A 26,237-nucleotide genomic window follows, 5' to 3' on the forward strand; every position below is an offset into this window, starting at 1 on the left:
AGGGCTGCGGGCCAGAAGGTTGTGGGTTCACAGCCGACCGTGGACAAGAGTAGGGGTGGAATTATCTCCTTTATAGTAAAAGCATTGCATTAATCGATCCGGCGTATTTGCAGGTCTTGTTTGCAACCAAACTGTCCCTGTTTGCAAATAATGAAATCTGAGACGTCATTAGGAATCTGAGCATGGTAGCCTACTTTCAAAAGTTAGGCCTACTGGTACCTTTCCACAGAGTTGGCTGACCGACGGAGAATAATCAAAGCTTTACCTGCTGGTTACTCTTCTTCCATGGCTCAACCCAACGAGAGAAGATCACAAGGGTTTCCCTAAAAGCTGCCTGGGTTTAAACATCCTCTGTTGTACAGAAAGTGAATAGCTCAATCAATTGATAGTGACAGAATTAGATTACTTCCCCATTTTTTTTTTTGTATCCTCGGCTGTAGAAGGTTGTAGCTCAGCCTCAATGTCAAAGAAACGGAACACTGAGATATGCCCATATGCATCGGAGTCACGTCTTTCCCGGGTATTTTACAGCTTGTTTCTAGCATAAAGCATTGTGGACCAAAGCGCTGTTATAAATCCATTTATATATCAATTTATTTTCTTCAAAATCTTAAGCTAACAGGGAAATATGGTGCCATTTGTGATTCAGCGTAGTGCTTCTGTCAACCTGTGTTTCTCTCACCTCTCCCTCGTCATCTCTCACCCCTTGCCTCTCCCCCTCCCCTCCCCTGCCTGTCGGGGGCTAGGTTGGAGGTGGGGTATGGCTGTGGGTTGGGTAGGGGGATAGAGAGAGGGGGGGTGGAGGTATTAGTGGTGAAAATCTTTGCCAGGCCTCAGAGCAGATGCCTTGTATTGAGACTGAGCCTGGTGCCCAGTTAGCCTTGCATGGCCCAAGCCTGCGGTTTGTAACAGCTAACTGTTGGATTTAGAGAGAACGTTCCAGTCACACCCCCACCCCTTGGTTGATACCCCCTCCCTTCATCCCTTGCTCCCTCTCTCCACTCTAAAAATGTGTGCCTCAGTAGGACAACCCAGCAGGAAGTCCACATGTTTTCCTTTAGCCTCCAGCCCCCCCCCCTCTCTCTCTCCCTCTCTCACTCTCTCTCTCTCACTCTCTCTCTTTCTCTTCCCCCTCTTCTGCCCAGCCCTGTCCCCCTCTCACTTACAGTGTTTCATTGAGGTGAGCCAAATTCTGGATAGTGGCGAGGTTACACAAAACGTATTCAAGAGGGCACTCACACGCACACCAACACACACACCTATGCATGCACACACACACTTGGTCACACACACAGTCTCACACACATCCGAACATATGCAAGCTGAACAATGGCTGTTTACTGAGGGAGTAGGTAAAGGGGGGGGGGGGGGGCGTACCTCTTTGGAGGGGCTGATTGGAGCCAGCGTAAACACACAGCCCGGGAAGTGTTGAAGTGAGGGAATGAGGGAGGGGAGAGAGACAGAAGGAGGGAGGAACAGTAGATGTGTACAGACAGGGAGAAGGAAAGTTTTCTACTGCAGTGTCTGTCCCTCTGTACGAGTTTCGCCTCTCCCACACGGTTGTCCCGTTTGATTTCGGACGAATGACAGAGCACCCGAGAGGTGAGTAACTACATCTCTATATGCGACCACATACATATTCACACACACACACACACACACACACAAACACACACATACATTTGCTCATACACACACACTCACTGACACACAGACCAGTGTAAGAGCTGGACAACATGACAAGTCTGGGCTTGTGAGACTTCACTTAAGCTGTTCTCTATTTTATTGCCTACCTGATTGTCATTTCTAGAGGATTGTGCACGTTGTGATATGTTTTTAACTCCTCCTGATTGCTTTCAAATGTTCCTTTAAAAGTGGTCTTAAAATGGGCAATCTGGTTGAATGAGCCATTGTTTCTTGAAGAATATCAAATATAAAGGCCTCGTGAGCTTAGTTCAACTGTCTTACCCCTTCAGAATGTTAAATATAAACGTGTTGTACTCTCTGCAAGATGTTGTTGCCTGTTGCTGTTGTGTGGTGCTATGGAACGAAGCCAGTGGGTGAAGTTGGTGGGATGTTGGAGGGAGAGTCATGTGTGTACAGCTGTGTGTGTCTAATGAGACCAAATGGGGAAGGAGTTGTTTTGGGGTCATACACCAAGAGATACTGACATTGACAGAAGTTTAGACACTGTTGCATTATGGTTGCTTTATCAACACTGTCCTTAAGCTCACTCGCTATCATTTCCGGTATCCTCCCTCACTCTTTTGAAATCAAACCAGATCTGGGAACGTTGTGGACAGCATCTTTCTGTATTGTCATAGTTTGCTTTTCAAGATCACAGCAGAGAGATTCCTTATTCCTTATTAGGTAGATATGGATAATTTTCTATCAGATTTATTTAGATTTGACCATGTATTTTGGGGTGGCAGATAGCCTAGTGGTTAGAGTGTTGGGCCAGTAATCGAAAGGTTGCTAGGTCAAATCCCTGAGCTGACAAGGTAAAAATCTGTCGTTCTGCCCCTGAAAAAGGCAGATAACCCACTGTTCCTAGGCTGTCATTGTAAATAAGAATTTGTTCTTAAACTGACTTGCCTAGTTAAATAAAGGTTAAAAAAAATTAGATGAATGTAGTTTGCTTTCTGGATCAAATTTGGGGATGTGTTCTTATTTTCAAAGTGAACACCGGTGTCACCGAAGAAAAGAAGCGATCTTAGCCTCACATCACGTTGATCTGCTACAGTGTTACGCTCGATATACTTCATATACTGTAGGAAATGTCTGTTTGTTGTGGTCGGTGAAGTATGCCTATTTTAAACGGTACATTTTAGGCCAATGGAAACTAAGACTCCCTGGATAACAGTGGCTGGGTGTACTATCCTGGCAAAAAAAAAAATGAAAATGAAATGAAGACCCATATCAAGATCCACTGTAACCGAGGTGATATGTTCAGTATTTTTGCTGTGGGTTTGAGAAGCAGAAGTCTATTTTCCAGGCTGGCTTCATGATACCCCGGGACATTTTCAGTGTTTTCCTCAAGTTAAAGTAGATTCACATCTGGAGTTATTGGGCCAGTTGCCCGAGTGGAACCCTTATGGAATATCAATGTTTTCAACAGGCATTCACACGTAAATGTTTGATATGAATCTCACTTAACGTCAAAGTCTAAACAGTAAACTTCGTTTTTTCTCTCTTTCCCGTAAATTACCATAATGTATTTAGAAGCTGGACCTAATGTTTGCATGACGTGTCTAATAAGCCTAATAACTGATTGGCAGGGCATCACTACACTGGGTTAGTTGGTAACTGCTTTCTCTGCACTTTCTCTGCAGTTGTTTTTCTACTAGTTTTTCTCCTGCAGTACTCTCCAGTAAATGTCTTGCTACTGCTTTAGAGGCAATAGATTCACATTTAAATTAACCTAAAAAAAAAACATTTAGGCAAGTCAATTGATTAGCTAAATAGGTGCTTCTTACCATAAACACAATAGCTGAGATTTTTGAATTCGGACAGAATACTGATAGATTTGTCAAAATAACCGACTGAAGTTCTGCTTCAAAGCAATAAGTTCATACACGTTCCGTTTGAATATGCTGAGACATCCTCCGTGGTGAAATTTGAGATGTGTTGAATCTTTCTCAGCGGTTTGTTTATTAAGCCCCGCTCCCCGTAGGGAGAGGAACGTCTCGTCACATGAGCTCGCACCTCGTCCCGCACACCCCATCCCTCATCCCGCCCGGCGCTTGTTGCCTGGCAATGCCAAACGGCCTCCGTCTCACAAGTTTTCTCTTGCCCGCTCTTTGCTGATGCTGTGGATTGACACCAATTTACTCAAAGGAAAACTGCATGGAAAACTGTTATTAAGTGTAACGCAAGTCTGTTGAACCCAAATCAAGCTATTTGTCTAAGTGCTAGCACATGGAAGCACATAGAAGCACATGGAAGCACATGGAAGCACATGGAAGGGCAGGGATTTTGGCAGTAACCTACATCAACAAGCCGAAGCACAATCATTGTCGCCTCACACCAGATGTCCGCCCTTTATGATATTGTGATGCGAGTGTCCTTCCTGACTGACTAAGTTCTTGACCACGTGACTACACTCCATCGAGAGAAAGTCCCAGTGGGGGCCTCACTCCGCATCCATGCCTGGGATCAAACACCAAACTGGGTCATAGCTAGCAGTTGATGAGGGTCTGTGGCTATGGATTTGGATGGCTGTCTGGAGGGATTACGCTCTACGTTAACACACCTGCGCCCAGCGGCATGAGGACCAGTAAGATCCGACCAGGTGTTTACCCACCAACGCTATCAGCGACGTCTGTCCTCATTGGGCCCTCAGCCAACATAGTCAGTAATGTCAGCTCTCATTGGGGGTTTTGTGGCTTGATCAAACCCTGTCAAAGAACTTCTGATACGAGGTCACATTTTGAGTCGGAGCGTCGAACAAGATGAAACGCTGCACTGGATAAAATGATTGGAAGTTAGTGTGTGGTTCTTGGAGGTGTGTGTGTGGAGTTTTTGGTGGAGTGTGTGTGGGGGGGTGGCTTTCATCCTGAACTCGATATCCACGAAGCATCCCAAGGTAGTTTACCATCAATCAACGAATTAATCTATCCATTTAATCACCACCAAAGACTTAAGATGACGCCCTAAAGGCCAAGCACTTCTAGGAGACTGTAAGTTGCTGAAACATATCTTGTAAGGAGAAGATTTTGGAGTTGAGTTTCTTCAACACATCATCTGACTTCATACACAAGGCTTCTTTTGTGACTTGGAACCAGATAGCGATCATAGTCGATTATCTTAGTTACCATCATTGAAGTCATGTGAGCCCCACCACATTCTCATTGTTAGGGCTTTCATCCTGAACTCAATATCAGAGAAGCATCCTAAGGTAGTTTACCATCAATCAACACATCATCTGGGGTTAAAACTGGGAGGTGTCCTTTTGGCAAGAACAGAGTTTGTATAATTGAGGTGGATATGATGACAAGGGATTATCTCCTATTACATTAATCAACTTCTCCCTACTGCTTAGTGACCTCATCATGAACCAAATCACTTCCTTGAATTTTTTTACATTTTACCTTCATTTAACAAATTCTTATTTTCAATGATGGCCTAGGAACAGTGGGTTGACTGCCTTGTTCAGGGGCAGAACGACACATGTTTACCTTGACAGCTCGGGGATTTGATCTTGCAACCTTTCATTTACTAGTCCAACGCTCTAACCCCTAGGTTACCTGCCACCCCAAAGATGGAGGATAGGTAAAAAAAAATGTATTTTTGCAAAATGGAGGGAAAACACTTTCTTTGGAGAGACGAGTGAATTTTGAAAACATTTCATGATGTAAGTGAGCACCTCATCGGTCGACACTTTAAACAAACCAAAGATAGGCCCATTCCCATTTCACAAATAGACCACGGGTTTGTATTGCTCTTGGTTGCGGTTGAAGACGCTTTCGGTCAGCTTGTGATGGCCGCATTTGAGATACTTGTGCCAGGAAAAGTGACAGGCTAGCAGAAAATAGTGTAGTAGGGTGCCACATTTCAAAGTTATTCAACTAATAATGATTTATTATACTGTAGTTCTAGCATTTTCCCTCTATATCTTAACCCTACAGTATATTAGTAATTCAATCATCCTTGAATGCTGGAAAGAACATTTGTTTGACCCGAAGCAGTTATATGAAATGTTGTCCACATCTTACATAAACAATGGGGTTTTCTAATGGTGATTTACTGTGGTTACAAAGACGTTTTAATAGGATGGGAGGGAGGCACATGGAGAAAACAGGACTGGCATAAAGACAGCCAATCCTTCTTTCACTGATGCTGTGCTCTCTTTTACATTTCAGCGTTTCACTGATTTATTTCATTGTTTCTTTTTTGACATCTTTAGTCTTCCGTACTCTTTGTCATTCTATTGTTAGGTCACGGTAGAGAATGACATAAGACATCAGCATTTAAAGGAGTTCATAGGAGCCTATATGCTGGATGTGACAGGGATTATCCATAGATGAAATATGTGCTTCCTGTCCTATGGTGACGTGGGCTGGGCACTGAGCTTATGGAAAATCTGGCAAGACATTACATTTGTTTTTTAGGAGGCTGCGCTGTGAGGAGCAAGCCTCTATTAAAGGGAGGGTAAATGTGGCTTATACAGAGAATTGGTTGGAGTTGGGTCAAACTGAACTAGCATCAACCATTTGGCTTTAATTCTTTATTTATACATTTTTTGAACAATCATTTATCAATATTGTCAATGTCTTTGAAGACATGCTCGTCTAACACACACATGCACACACACACATGTTCTACTCACACACATCCCTCAATCTTAATCCCCCATCTTTTTAACCAAAGACATTCATGAACTCCACCTCATCACTTGCGAAGTAATTTGTTGACTCCCCTCTCCCATCTCCTCCCCCTCCAGCAGGGGCAAGACAAACGTTCCGCTCTCCTCCCATAGAGAACACACACCATCCTCCGCTGACACTCTCAGCTGCCATTATGCACTCCCCCTCTCACTGTTAACATTCCTGCGCAAACATTGTCGTCTCCCCCCACAGAAACGGCATCTTTAAAGATACAAGACCGGTCTGGTTTGGTCGGGTGCGTGGAAGGTCACACGTTCTGAACACGATACTGTATGTAACGTCACTTTGTTTGTCTCTATATGCTCATAGGCAAATCAACGTTTGTCGCTATGGACACCTGAACCTTAGATCAGCTTTACCACACTCTGCCTAGAGTGTTTCCTTCCTCCTTGCTTCCGTAGTGTTATGTAAGGGGTTTACCAGCATGATATCAGCGCGTGAGGGTTTAAGCAACAAGATATCAGCATGAAACAGCAAGAATGAGTCAGGAGCGAGGGATGAGGACGGAGCGATGAAACGACCTGAGGAGCACCCTGATAATCAGAATTAGTGGCTAATTGATGAGCGGGTGAAACATTGTGATAAGCCCTTGATGTGCCTTTCCTATCAGGATGGTTTAATTGGACATCCATTTGCCTTCGCTTCTCTCAATCCTTTTTTTGGAGTATTTGCCTCCGTCTCAAATGGGAGCCTTTTCCCTTTTATAGTACACTACTTTAGACCAGAGCCCCATGAGCCCTGGTAAAAAAAGTAGTGCACTATATAGGGAATAGGGTTCCATTTAGGATGCAGACATTGTGTTGGTAAGAAGTGGAAAGCTGTCTCCGTCCTTATGAACAGTTGTTAATTAAGATAAGTCTTTAGTTCGATATTTGATATATGGATGAAATTCCACCTCAGTAAGTCGTTTTTTGGAAAAGCTTGGGCCCTTGTCCTCGGATGATTTCTTTTCAAGTTTTTCCTCCATCCATAAGCTAATGACTCCTTATCGCACCCCATATTACACTTTCCGTTAGCAAACACAATGTTTTGAGGTCCCCGCATTGGACATATTCTTGAAAGCGTGTCCTGGGTTTGCTGGTTAGATTAGATTGCGGTCGCCGTTGCATGAAATACACGGGATGTGGTGTGATGCTGAGTAACACAGATATAGAGTTGGAGGAAACTGGCCCACTGTCTCTCTTTAGGGTGGTTAAACTATTATGATAACACTCTACACTTGCGTCACAAATGGCACCCTTTTCCCTATATAGTGCACTACTTTCAACCAGAGCCCTATTAAAAGTAGTGAACCACATAGGGAACAGGGTGCCATTTGGGGTGCACACTATGAGCAAAAACAGACATGATAAAATAAATACTGTCTCGCCCTGAAAATGTGAATATTGAGTCTCATCCATATAAACCTAAATATAGTGTCAGATGATGACTTTGGAGTGAGAGTGGTATGTTTTAAAGCTTTATTGATGTTGTACTGTGTGGATCAGGGAAGGCACTGCATCAATCCTGTGACATGGGATTGGGTTGGAGTGTGACAGAATTCCCAACTCTGAATCCACATCTGTGCTGAAGACATCGGTTTTGTCATATGATTGAGTCCATTACTTTAATACGAAACGTTATTGGGGTGTGCTCAAAGTTATGGATAGGAACTATGAAGACCATTGTTGAACACCCTTGTCCAGCCCAAGAACCACATGTACTTTTGCGTTTTGTTTTTAAGCGACTTTGATATTATCTGTATAATTGAAAAGCGCTACATAAAATATGTCTATTATTATTATTATGAAGCCAGACTACAGGTGGCAATCTGCATACACAGTAAATGCCTTTTAATCCATCCTTTTCTGAGTAATTGTGTCACACTTTGAGGGGGATTAAGGTACATTTTTAAAGGTCCTGTTTGGATGTCACTTTTTGCAAGGGTTTCTTCATGTTGGGATACTTTAGCGGTGAAAGATGTCGAGGCAGGGAGAAAGTGATAGGAAGTAAAGTACTATAAGCCTTCCTATTTTTCCCCTCGTCATTTCAAACAGTTTTCCATTGTATTGTTGATTTTCGGTTGTGGTTAAACCCTTTATAAGGAGACATTGCAAAGTAAGATGGGATCTGCTGCTTTCTGCGCGTGAATTTAATTTGGAGATGTTTTTGTTTCTCATTTTGAATATTTCATTTAGTTGCCTTCAGGATCTCAGCATATCCACTGAGGCCTCAGAATAATAAAAGGTGGTTTGAATTAAATCCATTTATTTACATGAAATATCATTAGATTTGAAATCTAACGGAGAGTCTGCACATCTGTAGATACTGAAGAAATAAACGCAGACTTAAATGCATTTGAAAGAAATCAGAAACTGGAAATCTTGGCTAGATTTGTCCTTAACTTTCAGAGCTCACCTCCCCTGGTAAAATAATTCTGAGAGAGGCTGCTGCTAAATTTCCCCCTTTTCCATCCCCCTAAGATATTCCTATCAGCTTACACCTTGAAAGTCACGGCCACAGAACATTCCTGATAATTCCAAGCCTTTCCATTGGTTTGTATAATGGCAGGAAGAGAGGAAGCTGTCCAGAACACTTCAACAATCCATCCAAGTGTGGCACGGAGAGAGAGAGAGAGAGAGAGAGAGAGAGAGAGAGAGAGAGAGAGAGAGAGAGAGAGAGAGAGAGAGAGTGTGTGTTGTGTAAAGTGTGTTGTGACTTTGTTAAATGCACTTTAAATAAATGTATATATTATTTGATTTGATTTGAGAGAGCGAGAAAGGGAGAGAGAGAGAGAGAGAGAGAGGTCTCTCAGGTCCATTGCCCTACCCTCCTTGGCTAGAGAGAGAGATGTCTCCTTGCCTTTTCTCGTGTCCTTTCTCTTGCTTCTTTCAAGGCTTTTGTTCAAAGTTGTTTTTCCTTTCCATCTGGTTTTCCTTCCAGGACGTCTATGTCCTTCCCTCCAGAAGCACAACAACAATACCCTGCTTAATTTTACCACTGTGGTCATGGTCCTTGACCACTGGAGAGCACATGCTAGTGCCATTAGGATGAGGATGACCGCAGCCTAACCACAAAAGGACCACAAATAACCATCTCACTTCTCTCAGGTTGAACCCTAGGGAACTGTAGGACTGAATCAGCTGATTGCATCAGGAGAGAGATGACTTCCCTAGGAAGACTCCTGTAAAGGGGGGGGGGGGTGAGTGAGTGAGTGTGTGCGTGCGTGCGTGCGTCTGACACTGATATCCCAGACATCTCACTGACTATATGACCTCACTGAATCAGAACTGTGGAACTGTGGACCCACCCAGGGGCGGGGACTGTTTTGGCGGTTGCGCCGATGAAACTTTTACTTAACCCTCAACCTCACTCTCTTGGGCCTGAGTTCGTCATTGTCCGTCCATTCACTAGACACCAACCCAATCAACCGGACCGGTTCTGAGGACCGCTTGAATGTAAAGCAGCGACGATCTGACTCTTATTCTAACATTCGATTCTGACATAAGTGAAGTTAGGAATCAGTATTAACCTCAGTCAGTTTGAAATGAACTCTTGTTTTTAACCTGTGGCCACTGAATATCTATTAGCCCCTGACATATGGATGACAGTCATGGGCCGGCGTCTCTGCTTTGATGGACTTAGACACCGCATGCCAAATGGTACTCCATGCCGTCCATGCCGTAGGGAATAGGGTGCCATTTGGGACGAACCCTCTGTCAGCATGGTGATCATGATGGAGGGCTCTTAATGAGTTTAATTATGGCCACTTTCTCGATCTACATTTATAGAGACTGTCTGCATCCATAATGGATGGGTGTCTTCCTCCAAGTATTGATGAGCCCCAGTTAGAAGGACTCAATATAACTGCATATCATTCACTATAGTCAAAATGGTCCCGTGTGGCTCAGTTGGTAGAGCACGGTGCTTGCAATGCCAGGACTGTGGGATGATTTCCGCTGGGACCAGCCACACGTAGCGTTATGTGTGTTGAGAGGTGTTGTGGGGGATATGAGATGAGAAATGCACTCAGGGTACAAACTGTTAAGGACACCTGCTCCTTCCATGACATAGACTGACCAGGTGAAAGCTATGATCACTTGTTAAATCCACTTCGATCAGTGTAGATGAAGGGGAGGAAAGAGGTTAAAGCATCATTTTTAAGCCTTGAGACAACTGAGACATGGATTGTGTATGTGTGCCAGTCAGAGTGTGATTGGGCAAGACAAAAGATTGAAGTGCCTTTGAACGGGGTGTTGTAGTAGGTGCCAGGTGTCGAGAACTACAACGCTGCTGGGCTTTCCACACTCAACAGTTTCCTGTGGGTATCAAGAATGGTCCACCACCCAAAGGACATCCAGCCAACCTGACACAACTGCGGGATGCATTGGAGTCAACATGGTGCAGCATCACTGTCGAACGCTTTCGACACCTTGTGGAGTCCATGCCCGAACGATTTCAGTCTGTTCTGAGGGCAAAAAAAGGGGAAGGCGTAAATGAATATTAGGAAGGTGTCCCTAATATTTTGTACACTCTTTGTAACATTCAACCTATAGCTGGTGTGTGAGATAGTATAACATGGTGTGTTTTGTTTGACCGTGTCCACGTTAGCTGGGTTTCTCAACTCCACGGTATGTACACGTCGGTAGAGTTGTGTTGCAACGACTGAAGGCCGAGTGTACCTCCAACTGCATCGAGCCGCTGTCAGTCGACACGAGGGAACAGTCGGTGGTTGTATTTGACGAACGTTTTATTAAAAAGTATGGATTTCGGCAAACAAAGAAAGGCACTCGCCTACAGAGGACAAACACAGGTACACGGTAAGGGTTCGATTGACAGCGACTACCCGCAGTCGTCTCCGCTCAACTCCTTTGATGTGATGTACAGTACATGGTGGAGATGAGAAAAGCTTGGCTAGGTATGTAATAAGTACCATTCAGACCATGGATAAAGTGTATAGGCATAAATATCATACCGCCACATAAATGCTAACCTCCCCTGTTATTGTAACTTTCTCACTCAAAATTATTTGAGATTCATTTAGGACTTTCCGTAATCATGGTAGCATCCACATTAACGTAGAAGTGTTTCTTATGTACAATAAAAGTGACACCAAAATGACGCAATACATTATTTACCATTCATTTCTATTGGGAACAAAATCATCTGAAACACAAACCAAAATAAACAGTGAATGCTTCCAACAGGTTTGTAGAGTCACGAGCTTGATGTAGTCATTGCGTGCTATGAATATGGGACCAAATACTAAACTTTTCACTACTTTAATGCACATACAGTGCCTTGCAAAAGTATTCATCCCCCTTGGTGTTTTTCCTATTTTGTTGCATTACAACCTGTAATTTAAATACATTTTGATTTGGATTTCAAGTAATGGATATACACAAAATAGTCCAAATTGGTGAAGTGAAATAAAATATATATATTTTTAAATGTATAAAAATAAAATAAAACTGAAAAGTGGTGCATGCATATGTATTCACCCCCTTTGCTATGAAGCCCCTAAATAAGATCTGGTGCAACCAATTACCTTCAGAAATCACATAATTAGTTAAATAAAGTCCACCTGTGTGCAATCTAAGTGTCACATGATCTGTCACATGATCTCAGTATATATTTACCTGTTCTGAAAGGCCCCAGAGTTTGCAACACCACTAAGCAAGGAGCACCACCAAGCAAGCGGCACCATGAAGACCAAGGAGCTCTCCAAACAGGTCAGGGACAAAGTTGTGGAGAAGTACAGATCAGGGTTGGGTTATTAAAAAAAATATCCGAAACTTTAAACATCCCACAGAGCACCATTAAATCCGTTATTAAAAAATGTAAAGAATATGGCACCACAACAAACCTGCCAAGAGAAGGCCACCCACAAAAACGCACGGACCAGGCAAAGAGGGCATTAATCAGAGAGGCAACAAAGAGACCAAAGATAACCCTGAAGGAGCTGCAAAGCCCACAGCGGAGAATCTGTCCATAGGACCACTTTAAGCCGTACACTCCACAGAGCTGGGCTTTACAGAAGAGTGGCCAGAAAAAAAAGCCATTGCATAAAGAAAAAAATAAGCATTCCCAAAAGGAATGTGGGAGACTCCCCAAACATATGGAAGAAAGTACTCTGGTCAGATGAGACTAAAATGTAGCTTTTTGGCCATCAAGGAAAACGCTATGTCTGGCGCAAACCCAACACCTCTCATCACCCCGAGAACACCACCCCCACCGTGAAGCATGGTGATGGCAGCATCATGCTGTGGGGATGTTTTTCATCGGCAGGGACTGGGAAACAGGTCAGAATTGAAGGAATGATGGATGGAGCTAAATACAGGAAAATACTTGAGGGAAACCTGTTTCAGTCTTCCAGAGATTTGAGACTGGGGCGTAGGTTCACCTTCCAGCAGGGCAATGACCCTAAGCATACTGCTAAAGCAACACTCGAGTGGTTTAAGGGGAAAATTTAAATGTCTTGTAATGGCCTAGTCAAAGCCCAGACCTCAATCCAATTGAGAATCTGTGTTATGACTTAAAGATTGCTGTACACCGGAACCCATCCAACTTGAAGGAGCTAGAGCAGTTTTGGCTTGAAGAATGGGCGAATATCCCAGTGGCTAGATGTGCCAAGCTTATAGATACATGCCCCAAGAGACTTGCAGCTGTAATTGCTGCAAAAGGTGGCTCTACAAAGTATTGATTTTGGGGGGGAGAATAGTTATGCGCTCTCAAGTTTTCAGTTTTTTTGTCTTATTTCTTGTTTGTTTCACAATTTAAAATATTTTGCATCTTCAAAGTGGTAGGCATGTTGTGTAAATCAAATGATACAAACCTCCCAAAAATCTATTTTATTTCCAGGTTGTAAGGCAACTCAATAGAAGAAATGCCAAGGGGGGTGAATACTTTGGCAAGCCACTGTATAAGTGAATTTGTCCCAATACTATTTGTTCACTAAAATGGGGTGACTATGTACAAAAAGTGTTGTAATTTCTAAATGGTTCACCCAATATGGATCAAATTAAAGCTGACAGTCTGCACTTTAACCTCATCATCATTGTATCATTTAAAATCAAGAGTACAAAAAATGTGTCACTGTTCCAATACTTTTGAAGCTCACTGTATGTGGTCATTTAGTATTATCTACGGGCGGGTAATCTGGACTCAGCGCTGCTGTGGCTCTCGTTGATTATGGCCAAAGTTTCTACACTAATCCGCTTGAGCTTAGGCTGTCCTCCCTGGGCGCGCACACACATACACACACGCACACACACACAATCACACCACGTGCACACACACACACACACACACACACACACACACACACACACACACACACACACACACACACACACACACACACACACACACACACACACACACACACACACACACACACACACACACACACACACATATACCGGGTGCATACACATGCATGCACGTGTTGCCCACACGTGCATACACACAGACACACACCGCACACAAAGTGTGTGATTAAAAATCAGATATGCTTGTCCATCCTCCAAAAATTCAATAAATAAATTCAATTGGAATGAAATACAAGTTCTTAGCGCCCACTGCCCAGAGTCTCTACTCAGAAGGCCACAGTATGTGTGTGTGTGCGTGTGCGTGTGTGTGTGAAGCGCGTAGTGTCTGTTTGCTGTAGCCCTGTGAGGTAGAGGCCAGAGAGCTGATCTTGGGACATAATCAGCAGCATAGCCTTTGTGGTTACCATGGTTTCCTCTTCCCTGCCTCAGCCTGCGGGAGAGACTTAGGATCTGTGAACCATATTTTAATTAAACCTCCCTAAGAGATGGATAGGAAGAGAGCTTAACCGATTTGACACCTCTGCTGTGTCACCCTTCTCTGGGCATGAGAGGAGATATGCTGGAGGATAAATGGTACAGTTTGGGTCCTGCATTTTTAAGGACTAATAAACACCCAATGAGCTGGGAAAAGAGTTGAAGGAGAAGAGTCTGGAAGAGAAATGAGAGAGAGAGAGCGAGAGAGAGAGAGGAGAGGAGGAGAAAATGAAAGAGAAGAGGAGAGGAGAGGGAAAGAGGGGTGCTCTGCTCAGCCCCACTGTCTGTGGTGTGACGGCCCTTCCCATCATTACATCACTGACATACCTCAGCACTGATGACATCGCACAACTGGGATGGGGCCTGTGATTGAATGATGTCATCAGGAGCAAATCAGATTGCTCCTATCCCGTGAGGTCCGCTAGCCACTGTTCCCAGAGTTCTGAAACAGTTAAAATCACCCACCTCTCTCTCTCGCTCTCTCTCTCTCTCTCTCTCTCTCTCTCTCTCTCTCTCTCTCTCTCTCTCTCTCTCTCTCTCTCTCTCTCTCTCTCTCTCTCTTCTCTAAAATTACAGCCTTTTCTCTCTTTAAAAAAACAAAAAACAAGTAGTCTCATTTTAGACCCCCTAGCTGCCTCTAGCTCGTTGCTGAGAGTGTAACTGTAGCCTCCTCTCTCCACCAGAGCATGTAATGCTGTAAATATGTCGCTACACGCTAGTTCGCTAAGAGAATTAGCATTTAGCTAACTTAACAGAAAGCAAGAATCTGTTGTTCTGCACAACCGAACAGGTCTCAACTTTACCTTGTTTGGTTTGTGTCTTTCTATATCGATATGTTCAAGGCTGAGAAGCCCAAATAATTTAAATTAGTCATTCTATTCCTACACTGTTACGAAAAACGGTAATTTATACAGTCATTTTAGGTATTATCAACAGTAAAAAAAAAACTCTGAAACATTTTACTACAGCAAACTGTAAATGATGGTGCATTGTGGGAAAATTGCTGTTTTTCCACCCCACAGAATACAGTACCGCACCATATCTTTGGCGCGCCAAAAACCTTTTGACCACTAGTGGGTGCATGATATTGCTGTTTCTGGCTCATTAACATATTTTGAGGTGTGCTTTGTAAGAGGCTATATTTGTTGCACCCGTGAGTGAGAATGCTGTACCAATTTAACTCCAATGTTGTTATAGTGCCCCATCAACTTCCAATGTACAGATGACATATTGGAGTAACGACTAGTCTTAAAACTTAAATGGTTGAGCCTTTTGGTCTGTTTTGTCCTGCAGTTGCTGCCAGTTTGGTTGCTGCCAGTTTTGCAAAGCTGTCGTCAAGGCAAAGGGCAAAGAATCTCAAATCTCAAAGAATCTCAAATCTAAAATATCTTTTGATTTGTTCAACACTTTTCGGGTTACTACATGATTCCACATGTGTTATTTCATACTCTGATGTCTTCGCTATTATTCAACAATGTAGAAAATAGTATAAATAAGTTGCGTTCAAGGGTGGCAATGTCATTTAAACAGATCAACTTCACGAAAAGCTGAGGTAGTCTATTAGCTATGTTATGAAACAGCATTTCCATAATGGGGGCTTGAATTGTTTTGTTGTGACTTGAGCCTCGACAACATTGTAGATCACAAGAAAGCTCGGAAGGATTTCGACGGGTCACAAGATACAACGTTTATGTTACACTTTACAATAAGGCAGCCTTTATTTTAAATTGTTACCAACGTTTATATAAAGTCTCTCTCTGACACTCCTATGTCCCTAACACTGGGGGGCGCTACCCACACAGGAGTAACTATTACAGCCAGGCAGAGTAGCATCAGTAATTGACACTGCATCAGTGTGGTTAGACAGAGCCAGCCACTGAGCCATTCACTCCATCTCAGCCCTCTCCCGCCATACATCACATGATCTCATTCCTGCTTGACTGTGGATTCTGTCAACATCCCAAATGGCACCATATTCCCTATTTAATGGAATAAGAGTAGTGCACTAAATAGGGAATAGGGTGTCATTTGGGACAAAGCCTCTGGCTCCGCTCTGGTGAGCCAGTTAAAGTCTGTGGTGACTCTTTCCCTCTCTGGTGGGAACAAAGCCTCTTATTCCCTTCACCATTAGACCTCCTCTATCACTTACATAGAGGTTTTATATGGGAGTGGGACTTGTATCTGTTTCGTGTTGGTAAACTGTTATTGCATGGGCCACCTCTGGGTTTTAGAAGTGACACCAGTTTTGTGATTGTAGCTCACCCACGCTTGCTGTGTAAACTTGGGAAGCTATTCAAGGTGTGGTTGGTTTCTCTGACCTCAGGCTGTTGTTGGTGGAGACTTTCACCCCCAAGCTACAGAACAATGTCTCTGCAGGAGAGGGGATTTACTCAGTGTGCATGCCCACACATATGCAGAACTTTCAACCTACTGACGCCCTTGTTTTTGAAGCCCATGTCTATTGATAGTTGGGGAATGTAACGTACTAACATGTTCGAACAGTCTGGCCAGTGCTCAGTCATCCCTCCATCTCTCCTTCGCTCCATCACTCCCACTAGAGATGGGCAGCCTGCCACCAAACACACCCCCAACCTCTTACAACCCATGCCTGGGTGCAGTCCACACAGTCACGCGCACGCACACCCACCACGAACGCACGCGCGCACGCACACACACACACACGCACGCACGCGCGCACGCACGCACACACACACACACACACACACACACACACACACAGCGGGTTTCACAAGTAAACAGTGAGACAGAAGCTAGGGTTCTTCGTGTGTTGTTCCACCACAGGGTATTTCATAATGCTCTGCCACCTGGTTGGTTTTTCTGACCTCAGGCTGTTGTTGGTGGAGACTTTCACCCCCACGCTACAGAACAATGTCTCTGCAGGAGAGGGGATTTACTCCGGATACATGTCCACACATATGAAGAACCTTCAACTTACTAACGCCCTTGCTTCACAATTCTGAATCCCGTTTCTATTCATTGCTTTGGTAGTTGGGGAATTATTTGAATTGTATTTACCTTTATTTATCCGGGGAAGTCTAATGTGTTGACTGGGGTGCATTTACAGACCTGCCTCCCTCCATGTTTGAATAGTCTAGCTGGTGCTCAGGAATCCCTCCTTCCCTCCCATGTACACGCACGCACGCACACGCACGCACGCACGCACGCACACCGCAAGTTTCACAGATAAACATTGAGACAGACGCTCCAGTGTTCTCAGTGTGAGTTGCTCCACCGCGGAGTATTTCACAACGCTCTGCCACCTGCATCATTTATCAACTCAACTGGTCCTCGTGTCAACACACCTAGCTAGATAACAGTGCCAACAATCCTCTGTGTTTATATCACGGACTGTCCCAGAAGATAAACTGGGATACGTAATGCAAATCGCAGTTGATGTGCACTTTGGTAGTTCTCAAATGTTCTTGAGAGAGAAAGAGACAGACAGACAGGCAGATAGTACTATGACAGTCTGGAGGACGCAACTGGAGGAAGTGCAGTTCACCCTAGGAAGTTCCACATCGATTTGTATCATTTATTTCCTATTTGCACTGCACTGCTGGACCTGTAGGGTTACAGATGAACCTGGGGTTGCAAATGAGGTCTGTGGCCAGCGAAGTCTAGCCTGGCATGTCCAGAGGCAAGAGAGAGATGGAGGGCGACAGAGGACGTGGGAGGGAGGGAGAGAGAGAGAGAGAGAGAGAGAGAGAGAGAGAGACAGACAAAGAAAGATGGAGAGAGAGTCAGAGAGGAGAGAGGCAGGTGTGGTGCAGGAAAGAAAAATAAGTAATGAATGTGTGATTGACTGGCTGGCTGGCTGGCAAGTCAGGGCCCTTAAGCTGCTTATCACTATGGAGAGAGCCAATTGCAGCACAATCACTTTTAAATAAACTTGACTGCAAGGACCGTCATATTAAAAGACACACTAAAACAGAACCAATATGGAACCTGTGCACCACCTACCACAGCTGTATAGATTAGAAAAGTGATTTTCTCTTTGTGAGTCTCTCTCTCTCTTTTCCTTTCTCTTCTCTTTGTCACAAGTTTATTCTTATGTGGACAGCTGATCCAGTCTAATGTCCAGTCTAATGGGGGGGGGGCGTAATCTTGCGCCTCCTGCCAAAAGATAAGAGGTATGTTATCATCAAGAACAAACACGTCTGCTATACTAAACCTTTTTATAATGTTATGATTGTTGACTTAATACTTCTGGCCCAGCCTCAGTGGACCTCTGTGGACTACTTGGCGGCTTGGTAGTGAAGTGTTTTAGGTCCAAGATCTCACTAAATGATTGGATTCTCTGGGGATATTAGGCTAGCATTACTTGTCAGGCATCAGCAGGGACAAGGAATACAGTACGTTGGATTCAATTTTAAATTTGGCGACATCATGGGCTGTTCCTGAGGTTCCTCAACTGTCCAACCACCGAGTCTCAACTGTCACTCAGATGGACTGAGAGACAGATCAATGCCATACACTCTCTGTTTGTTCTCTAGAGGTGTATACAGTATGTGAGCATGCAGTTCCCTGTACTGTAAGCAGTTATTGATTAGTTTGGGATTCATTATTAGTCTTAAAGGCCCAGTTCAGTCCAAAAATATTTTTTTCTATGTTTTATATATATTACCACATTATTAGGTTGTTAGTGTAAGAGCTGTTTGAAAAGAGCACCTGAAATGTTGTTTTGGTGGGATGGAGTTTTGGCCTGGCTTTAAGGCATTAAATGAGTTAATAGACCAATAAGAAAGAGAGTTCCAAATCTCTCTGCCAATAACAGCTAATGTTCAGGTTTCCCCTCCCCAATCAGACCACTCCCAGACAGTCCTAGGAAAAGTCTTGCTTGAGAAATTGCTCTTTGCTTTGAAGCAATTTTTGTTTCTTTTTAATCATTTTAATTGAAAACAATCACAGTAAGGAACTTAATTGATACCCAGCAATGATTTGATATTGAGATACAAATGGCTGCATTGGACTTTAAGCCTCCCACCATGATGTTCAACTATAATGACTCCATATTGTATTTGCAGGAGGAAGTCACGGACATGATCTTGAAATCTGTCCATTTAGTGGGTAAGATATCCCACTTCTCTGATACTTCATGTATTGTGCTCAGTCTCAGCGATACATGCAGAGGAGGGGATAATATCCATTTCATATACAGTAGCACCCAGCGAGGCAACTTCTCTGCTATGTTAGTGGTTGCTCTGGAGGTCTAGAGGCCGGGGCCCAGCCTTGAGTGACTCACAGCCCCAGGAACAACTCTCCTAGCAAGGGGAGGAGAGGGAGAGTCGGGGAGTAAATCAGGGGAAGAGAGTGAGAGGCGTTCCCCACTCTCTCTCTCCTGGCAGGATGTCCCAGTCACATCTGATCTCAGGCGATGCCCCTCTCCTCCTCCTCTCTTCTCTTCTGTTCCTCCTCTCCTCCTCTCCTCCCCTCAGGATGCTATGGGCCTGTCCGATGAGAGATAGATGGTGAGCAGGGAGGGAGACCAGCGGATGTCTGAACTGGGCTGTGTTAGGGAGGGCCTGAGCCAAGGTTTGGGTTGGGTTGAGTTAGTCCACCCATGCCTGAGCAGAGAGAATAACAGTGAAGGGGAGGTTGTTGGTAATAATATGCACACAAGCAGGCACACATGTGCCCGTTTTCAGACTTACGCATAGGTGTTCTGAGATTATTACTGAGTGAGGAAGAGCAATAGAAGCACTTTGTCCCATTTCAGGCCCTCCACACACACATACACACTCTCTCTCTCCACTTTTGCCAAGTTTTAACCCATTTTTCTACATGACTCTAACTGTATTATTAGATTGTAGCAAACAGCATCCCCTGTTGTAGAACATGTTCATGTGCAGGGACTGGCCCAGTTTTCAAGGGAGTGTATGTCAACTTCATATGTGCAGGAGTAGGGTGAAGTGCCTCTAGACGCTGATCCTGGGTCAGTTTAGCATTTCCCACCACTAATGGTTAAGGTTAGGAGTGAGGGTGGGTGGGGAAGCTGATCCATCGTCTGCACCTAGGGGAAACTTCACCGTGCATTTGTCACCTGTTAAGTCAACCTCGCATGCACACAAATGGAATGATGGATGGATGTTTACTGAAGGAGGGAGGAGGAGAAAGGGAGGAGAAGGGGAGTCGACTGGTGTCTCAGGGTACTCCAACGGCACATTGTGTCAGCATTCAGCAGACAAACACCGTGGGTTGATGATGTTCAGTGGAGCGCTAGGCAATAACAGAGAGAGCTGTCGGTTGGTTCTGTTCCTCCACAAAGCCATCGGGACGCATTCATTAGTACTGACAGAGCCCAACATCAGAGCTGTTTGGACTCTCTGTTTGTCAGGAACAGGGAGGATGGGGAGAAAGAGACAGACGGACGGACGGACGGACGGACGGACGGACGGACGGAGGGAGGGAGGGAGGGAGGGAGGGAGGGAGTTGTGGGTGATGCATGAGAAGACAAATTAAATCTACTAAGCAATTTGTTGTGATACGGACTGTTTCTTTTTAGCTCAATCATTTTCTTTTGAGTCAGATCTAAAGTATGATCTGTTTTCAGAAAGACACAGGCTTATTTGCTAGCAGGGCCTCTCTCACAGAGGATCAGGCTTATTGGCTAGCAGGGCCTCTCTCACAGAGGATCAGGCTTATTGGCTAGCAGGGCCTCTCTCACAGAGGATCAGGCTTATTGGCTAGCAGGGCCTCTCTCACAGAGGAAATAAAACTTGTTTGTGTGACTTTATTTGAGCTCACCGCCTTTTCCAGATGGGAGAATATTGAGTTTGCGGTCGAGTTAAAGACACACAGGTGTATCAACTCAAAATGAGCAATTCCATTCCATCGAGCACCAATAAAATCATGTAAAATGCATAATTTGTTTAGTTGAAGTACCTCACTGGAATATGATGGCCACTGGTGTTGTACCTTTGTGTTAATATGCATTTTCACTTTCAGAGAGTTACAGATAGGCAAATGAGTTATACACTTTTCCTCAACTACTCTTGTATCTATCTCGTCCTGTTTTTCTTTATCTCTCGGTCTCCCTCTCTCTATCTATCTCTCGCACACACACGTATGCACACACACACACACACACACACACACACACACACACACACACACACACACACACACACACACACACACACACACACACACACACACACACACACACACACACACACACACACACACACACACACACACACAGTCTGGCTATCACAGTGGTTCATATCATATCTAGCTCCTCTCTTTTGGTACCCGGCCTATCCAGGTTGGCAGACATGTCTCTATCTGTTTATTGAAGACAGGAAACTCTGGTCAGTCAGGTTTGCGTTCTCTCTCTCAGACGTCTTAATGCAGAAGTGCCATAATTAGCCTTCCATTTCGACTGAAGGGCTGAGAGTGTAGATATACACTGAGTGTACAAAACATTAGGAACACCTTCCTAATATTGAGTTGCACACCCGCCTTTGCCCTCAGAACAGCCTCAATTTGTCGGTGCATGGACTCTACAAGGTGTCAAAAGCGTTCCACAGGAATGCTGGCCCATGTTGACTCCAAAGCTTCCCACATTTGTGTCAAGTTGGCTGGATTTCCTTTGGGGTAGTGGACCATTCTTGATACACACGGGAAACTGTTGAGCGTGAAAAACCCAGCAGCGCTGCAGTTCTTGACGCAAACCGATAAGCCTGGCACCTGCTGCAATACTCCGTTTAAAGACACTTAAATCTTGTCTTTCCCATTCACCCTCTGAATGGCACACACACACAATCCATGTATCAATTGTCTCAAGGCTTAAAAATCCTTATTCAACCTGTCTCCTCTCCTTCATCTACACTGATTGAAGTGGATTTAAGTGACATCAATAAGGGATCATAGCTTTCAACTGGTCAGTCTATGTCATGGAAAGAATTGGCGTCCTTATTGTTTTGTACACTCAGTGTATCAAGCGCACTCATTTTGACCAGAGCCCTATAGGCCCTGGTCAAAAGTAGTGCAATAATTAGGGAATAGGGTGCTAGAGTAAACGGAGTTTGAGTTGTGGCGGTGGAGACTACGTTTGAATGAAAAGCCCCAGAGGAAGCCGATACAGTCAGAGAGGAGAATGAGCTGTGGTTATCTGTGTGGTGGAGGTTTGGGATTATACAGCTAGTGAGAGAGAGATGGCACAGCCATGGCTCCATACAGACCTCCATCACTGTTCAGTGCAGAGCACAGACTGTCCACTGGGTACCAAAGACATGGGTCACATGAACACTCACTGGGGACAGAGGATGAGCAAGAGAGGGGGGAAGGAAGTGGGAGACAGAGAGGTGTCAAGGGGGAATAGAGGCAACTCAAGTTAAGTGGTATTTTAAGGACAGGGAGAAACAGCCATCTGCAGAAATAGTATTCGTGTCAACAATCTGGCCTCCCAGCAGTTCTGGGTACTTGCGCCATTGATTATTCAAGATGTCTTAGTAGATTGCATAGGGAGACCCCATGAGACGACATGGGACGATATCAGCTCTTGAGCGTTGTACAGTAGCCTCATATAACGTTGTAACAGTGCTGTGATAGCATTATAAATTCAGTCTTACAGTTAGGAGTGGTTTTAACTTCAACCTTAAAGTTAGGAGGGGTTTAAATCTTCATTTTTAAAGTTCATTTTCAGTCTTAAGAGTGGGGAGGGCAAGGAGGATGTTGGTCTGTGAATGAACCAATAGCCGTTCTACTGAGCTCAGTGGGAGGTGCCAACCCTTGGACCCTCTCGAATCTAAACAGAGCAGTGGTGAGTTAGTCTGTCTAGGACTAGAAGTTAAAGTCAGCTCCCACGTGATTGGATGACAGGTTTACCAACGAGGTTCCGGCACCTAACTATTTTGGGAAAATGATATGTGACGGTATTATGGTGTTATTTTAATACTTTTTTCCCCCCATGACTGTGTATACTGTACATGCTGCAATGGGGACGAATAAAGTATTTCATATCTTATGCCAAAAAGCAGATCAACGCCGATGAAACTAGAGACGACAATTCTACACGTTTACATATCCTATCTCCCCTATAGTTTTGTTTGACTTTGTCCTAGTTATTGCCCTACTACAAACACTCAAGAGTAACAGAAATGACCTCGTTACTGGAATGTGTGTGAAAGTGTCGACATGTACGGAAATCTTTTTACGACAGGAACGTGCACAAAGTGAAGCAGATACACTCAGGGGCCAAAAGTTGAGAGCCCAAACGTTTCCTGTGTGTGTGTGTCGGATTGTGTGTGCAAAATGTGACCGGGCTGCATTGTGAGAGCATTAATAGGTGTTTTTCATTGAGCTAAAAGAACCAGCATGGAAAAGACCTTGTCGGATAGATCAGCAATCAGCTTCCTCTCAATGTAGAAATCAGCCTCTCTGTACGCTGTCAGACGCGGCAGGTGACCTCCAGACTGCCTGTCTCAAATGGCACCCTCAAAGGGCCCGTCAAAAGCCCTGATCAAAAGTAGTGCACAATATCAGGAATAGGGTGAGATTTGGGACGCGTTCCGTGCACTACCCGTCCTGCCCAGAGCATGGCAGAACCCTGGCAGGGTGGCAGGGGCCCTTTGACCGGCTGCTCATGGGAAGGAGGTGGGTACTGTAATGAGTTCTAGTGACGGACGTGGCAGGAATCAGACGGTCTAAAACTAGGCGACTGACGAGAATGCGAAGAACCTTCACGTGCTAAGAGAGTGAGTCCATGGCGACAAACAGGGGAGGGAGATATGGATCATGCGGATGTGTCCGTCAAGACGGTGGTCTTGAACAGAATCCTCTTCCAGAAGGTACAGGCAAAAAAAAACATCCGTATACCTTTGGATTGGGTTTCGACAGCCGATAGTCCAGATCTTATGCTCAACATTTTCAACACGTACGAATGGACATTGTGCATATCATCAGGGGAGTACAGATTGTCGTGTTCATAGTGATGCCCTATGTGGGCTCTGCTGTCGTAGCACACAGCAGCTCTTTGTTTCATGGTAATGGATAAGTCATACCAGAAGAGTGGGAGAAGTGCCTGATACATTCCTCCATAAATGACTACGGGATGTGTCCCGAATGGCAACCTATTCCCTATATAGTGCACTATTTTTCCCCCCAACTATATCGGGAGTAGATGGCGCCATTTGGGACCATGTACATGGAGCAACTGGAGACGACCAAAGCACGGGTCTATCATTGACTTAGCAGTGGCAAATGGGAGAGAGGACATTCTTTAGATACTTGCCTGTAGACACATTTCACTTTTTGCCACCTCTGAAGACTTTCTCAGAGTACGTGGTCATGTTCCGTCTAGGTGTTCACAATAGGGTCTGTTTGGTTGAGTGAGTGAGTGAGTGAGTGAGTGAGTGAGTGAGTGAGTGAGTGAGTGAGTGAGTGAGTGAGTGAGTGAGTGAGTGAGTGAGTGAGTGAGTGAGTGAGTGAGTGAGTGAGTGAGTGAAAAAGCCATAATCCCTTATTGATGTCACTTGTTAAATCCACTTCCATCAGTGTAGGATTTTTATGCCTTGAGACAATTGAGACATGAATTGTGTATGTGTGCCATTCAGAGGGTGAAAGGGCAAGACAAAAGATTTAGAGTGCCTTTAAACAGGGTGTTGTAGTAGGTGCCAGGCTTACTGGTTTGTGTCAAGAAGTGCAACACTGCTGGGTTTGTCACGCTCAACAGTTTCCCGTGTGTGTCAAGAATGGTCCACCACCCAAAGGACATCCAGCCAACTGGACACAACTGTGGGAAGCATTGTAGCCAACATGGGCCAGCATTCCTGTGTAACGCTTTCAACACCTTGTTGAGTCCATGTCCCGACGAATTGAGGCTGTTCTGAGGGCAAAGGGGGGATGCAACTCATTGAGGAAGGTGTTCTTAATGTTTTGTACACTCAGTGTATAATTACCTGTCCATACTATGCTATAGGGATTCTGGGTCAACGGTTTGATGGCTGTCTGGGAGTAAGCGGGTGGCAGTTCCACTTCTCTCCATTTGTTTGACATGATCTTTTATCTGGCTCAGCTTTGTGTGCTCAGACACACACACACACACACTCACACGCACACACAAGTCCCAAAATGTTGGGTATATGTTTGCAGTCCTTTATAGCAAACATATACGTTTCAAGTCAACAGTACACTCACACATTTAGACAAATCTAAATATGGAGATTCATTATTTTTGATTCCCATCACCCTTATTGTACTGCTTGAGCAGGTCAGCTTTGTTAGGTTATGCATATGTGTGGCATATATTACAAAACCATTTTCATGACTGTACTTATGATGGCAGCTGAGCAAAGATAAGTTGAGAGCCTTGTGTGATGAATATAAACTGTCCGTAATCCAGAAGTAGGACACGTTCCTGGTTACATCTCTCTTTTGACGAAAGTAGTGCACTATAAAGGGATTAGGGTGCCATTTGGACACAAGCCTGTCACTGTCAGGTTCCCTATGAGATCAGAGGGAATGGCTTAGTAGGAGTCAGCTCATATAAGACATACTGCAGTGACAAAGACCAGAGTGGTCCATGCGTGTGTCTGCGCGCGTGCGTGTATGTGTGATAGAGAGTGGGTCAGACACCTGTTGGGCTGGGGCCCACTCTCTAACTGAACGATGCCAGTAACCTATTTTAGATGGCTATAGAGAGGAGGCAACTTGCACACGCATGCAAACTCTCTCTCCCTCTCACATACACATGCACACATACCCAACCTTACACAAATAAGCAGTCAGTGAGTGGTTGGCCTGAGGCAGAGAAGAGGTGCTTGCTGTCCCTCCTGTGTCCTAGAATGCAGTTTGTTTTCTAAATCCCTACTGGTCACCCCTGTGGTTCTGGGCGGATCTCTAGGCCCTTTTTCACATGAGCCCTGTCTGCAATTTGGAAGTCAACAGTTGCCTGTGTTGTTTTTCTATTTCTCCCGACCCGTTTTCCTCGCTCCCAGTGTGTTGATAAAATGGAAGAAGGGAGAGGAGGACTTGAAGAGACAGGCGAGGAGGATGTATTCTATTCTATTCTAGAATGTTCAAGTCTTGTGGAAGGTAAGGAAAC

At 44.5% G+C, this 26,237-nt stretch overlaps 1 protein-coding gene across 10 annotated transcripts in view; it reads left to right on the forward strand.

Annotated features, from left to right (window-relative positions):
- Nucleotides 1-26,237, forward strand: part of LOC139583554 (sickle tail protein homolog) — a 181,484-nt gene that overhangs the window by 59,020 nt on the left and 96,227 nt on the right. Inside the window, exon 1 of one of the 10 annotated variants that reach the window (XM_071414766.1) lies at nucleotides 1,447-1,602. The exons of 8 other annotated variants lie outside the window; for them this stretch is intronic. In XM_071414766.1, the coding sequence (XP_071270867.1) occupies nucleotides 1,584-1,602 (19 nt within the window). In that variant the 5' untranslated portion in view covers nucleotides 1,447-1,583. Of the gene's footprint in view, nucleotides 1-1,446; nucleotides 1,603-25,973; nucleotides 26,228-26,237 lie in introns of those variants that run through there. One more of the 10 variants, XM_071414765.1, reaches the window with a different exon arrangement.

This window comes from Salvelinus alpinus, chromosome 8 (genome assembly GCF_045679555.1).
Source record: "Salvelinus alpinus chromosome 8, SLU_Salpinus.1, whole genome shotgun sequence".
In the NCBI taxonomy this organism is placed as follows: domain Eukaryota; kingdom Metazoa; phylum Chordata; class Actinopteri; order Salmoniformes; family Salmonidae; genus Salvelinus; species Salvelinus alpinus.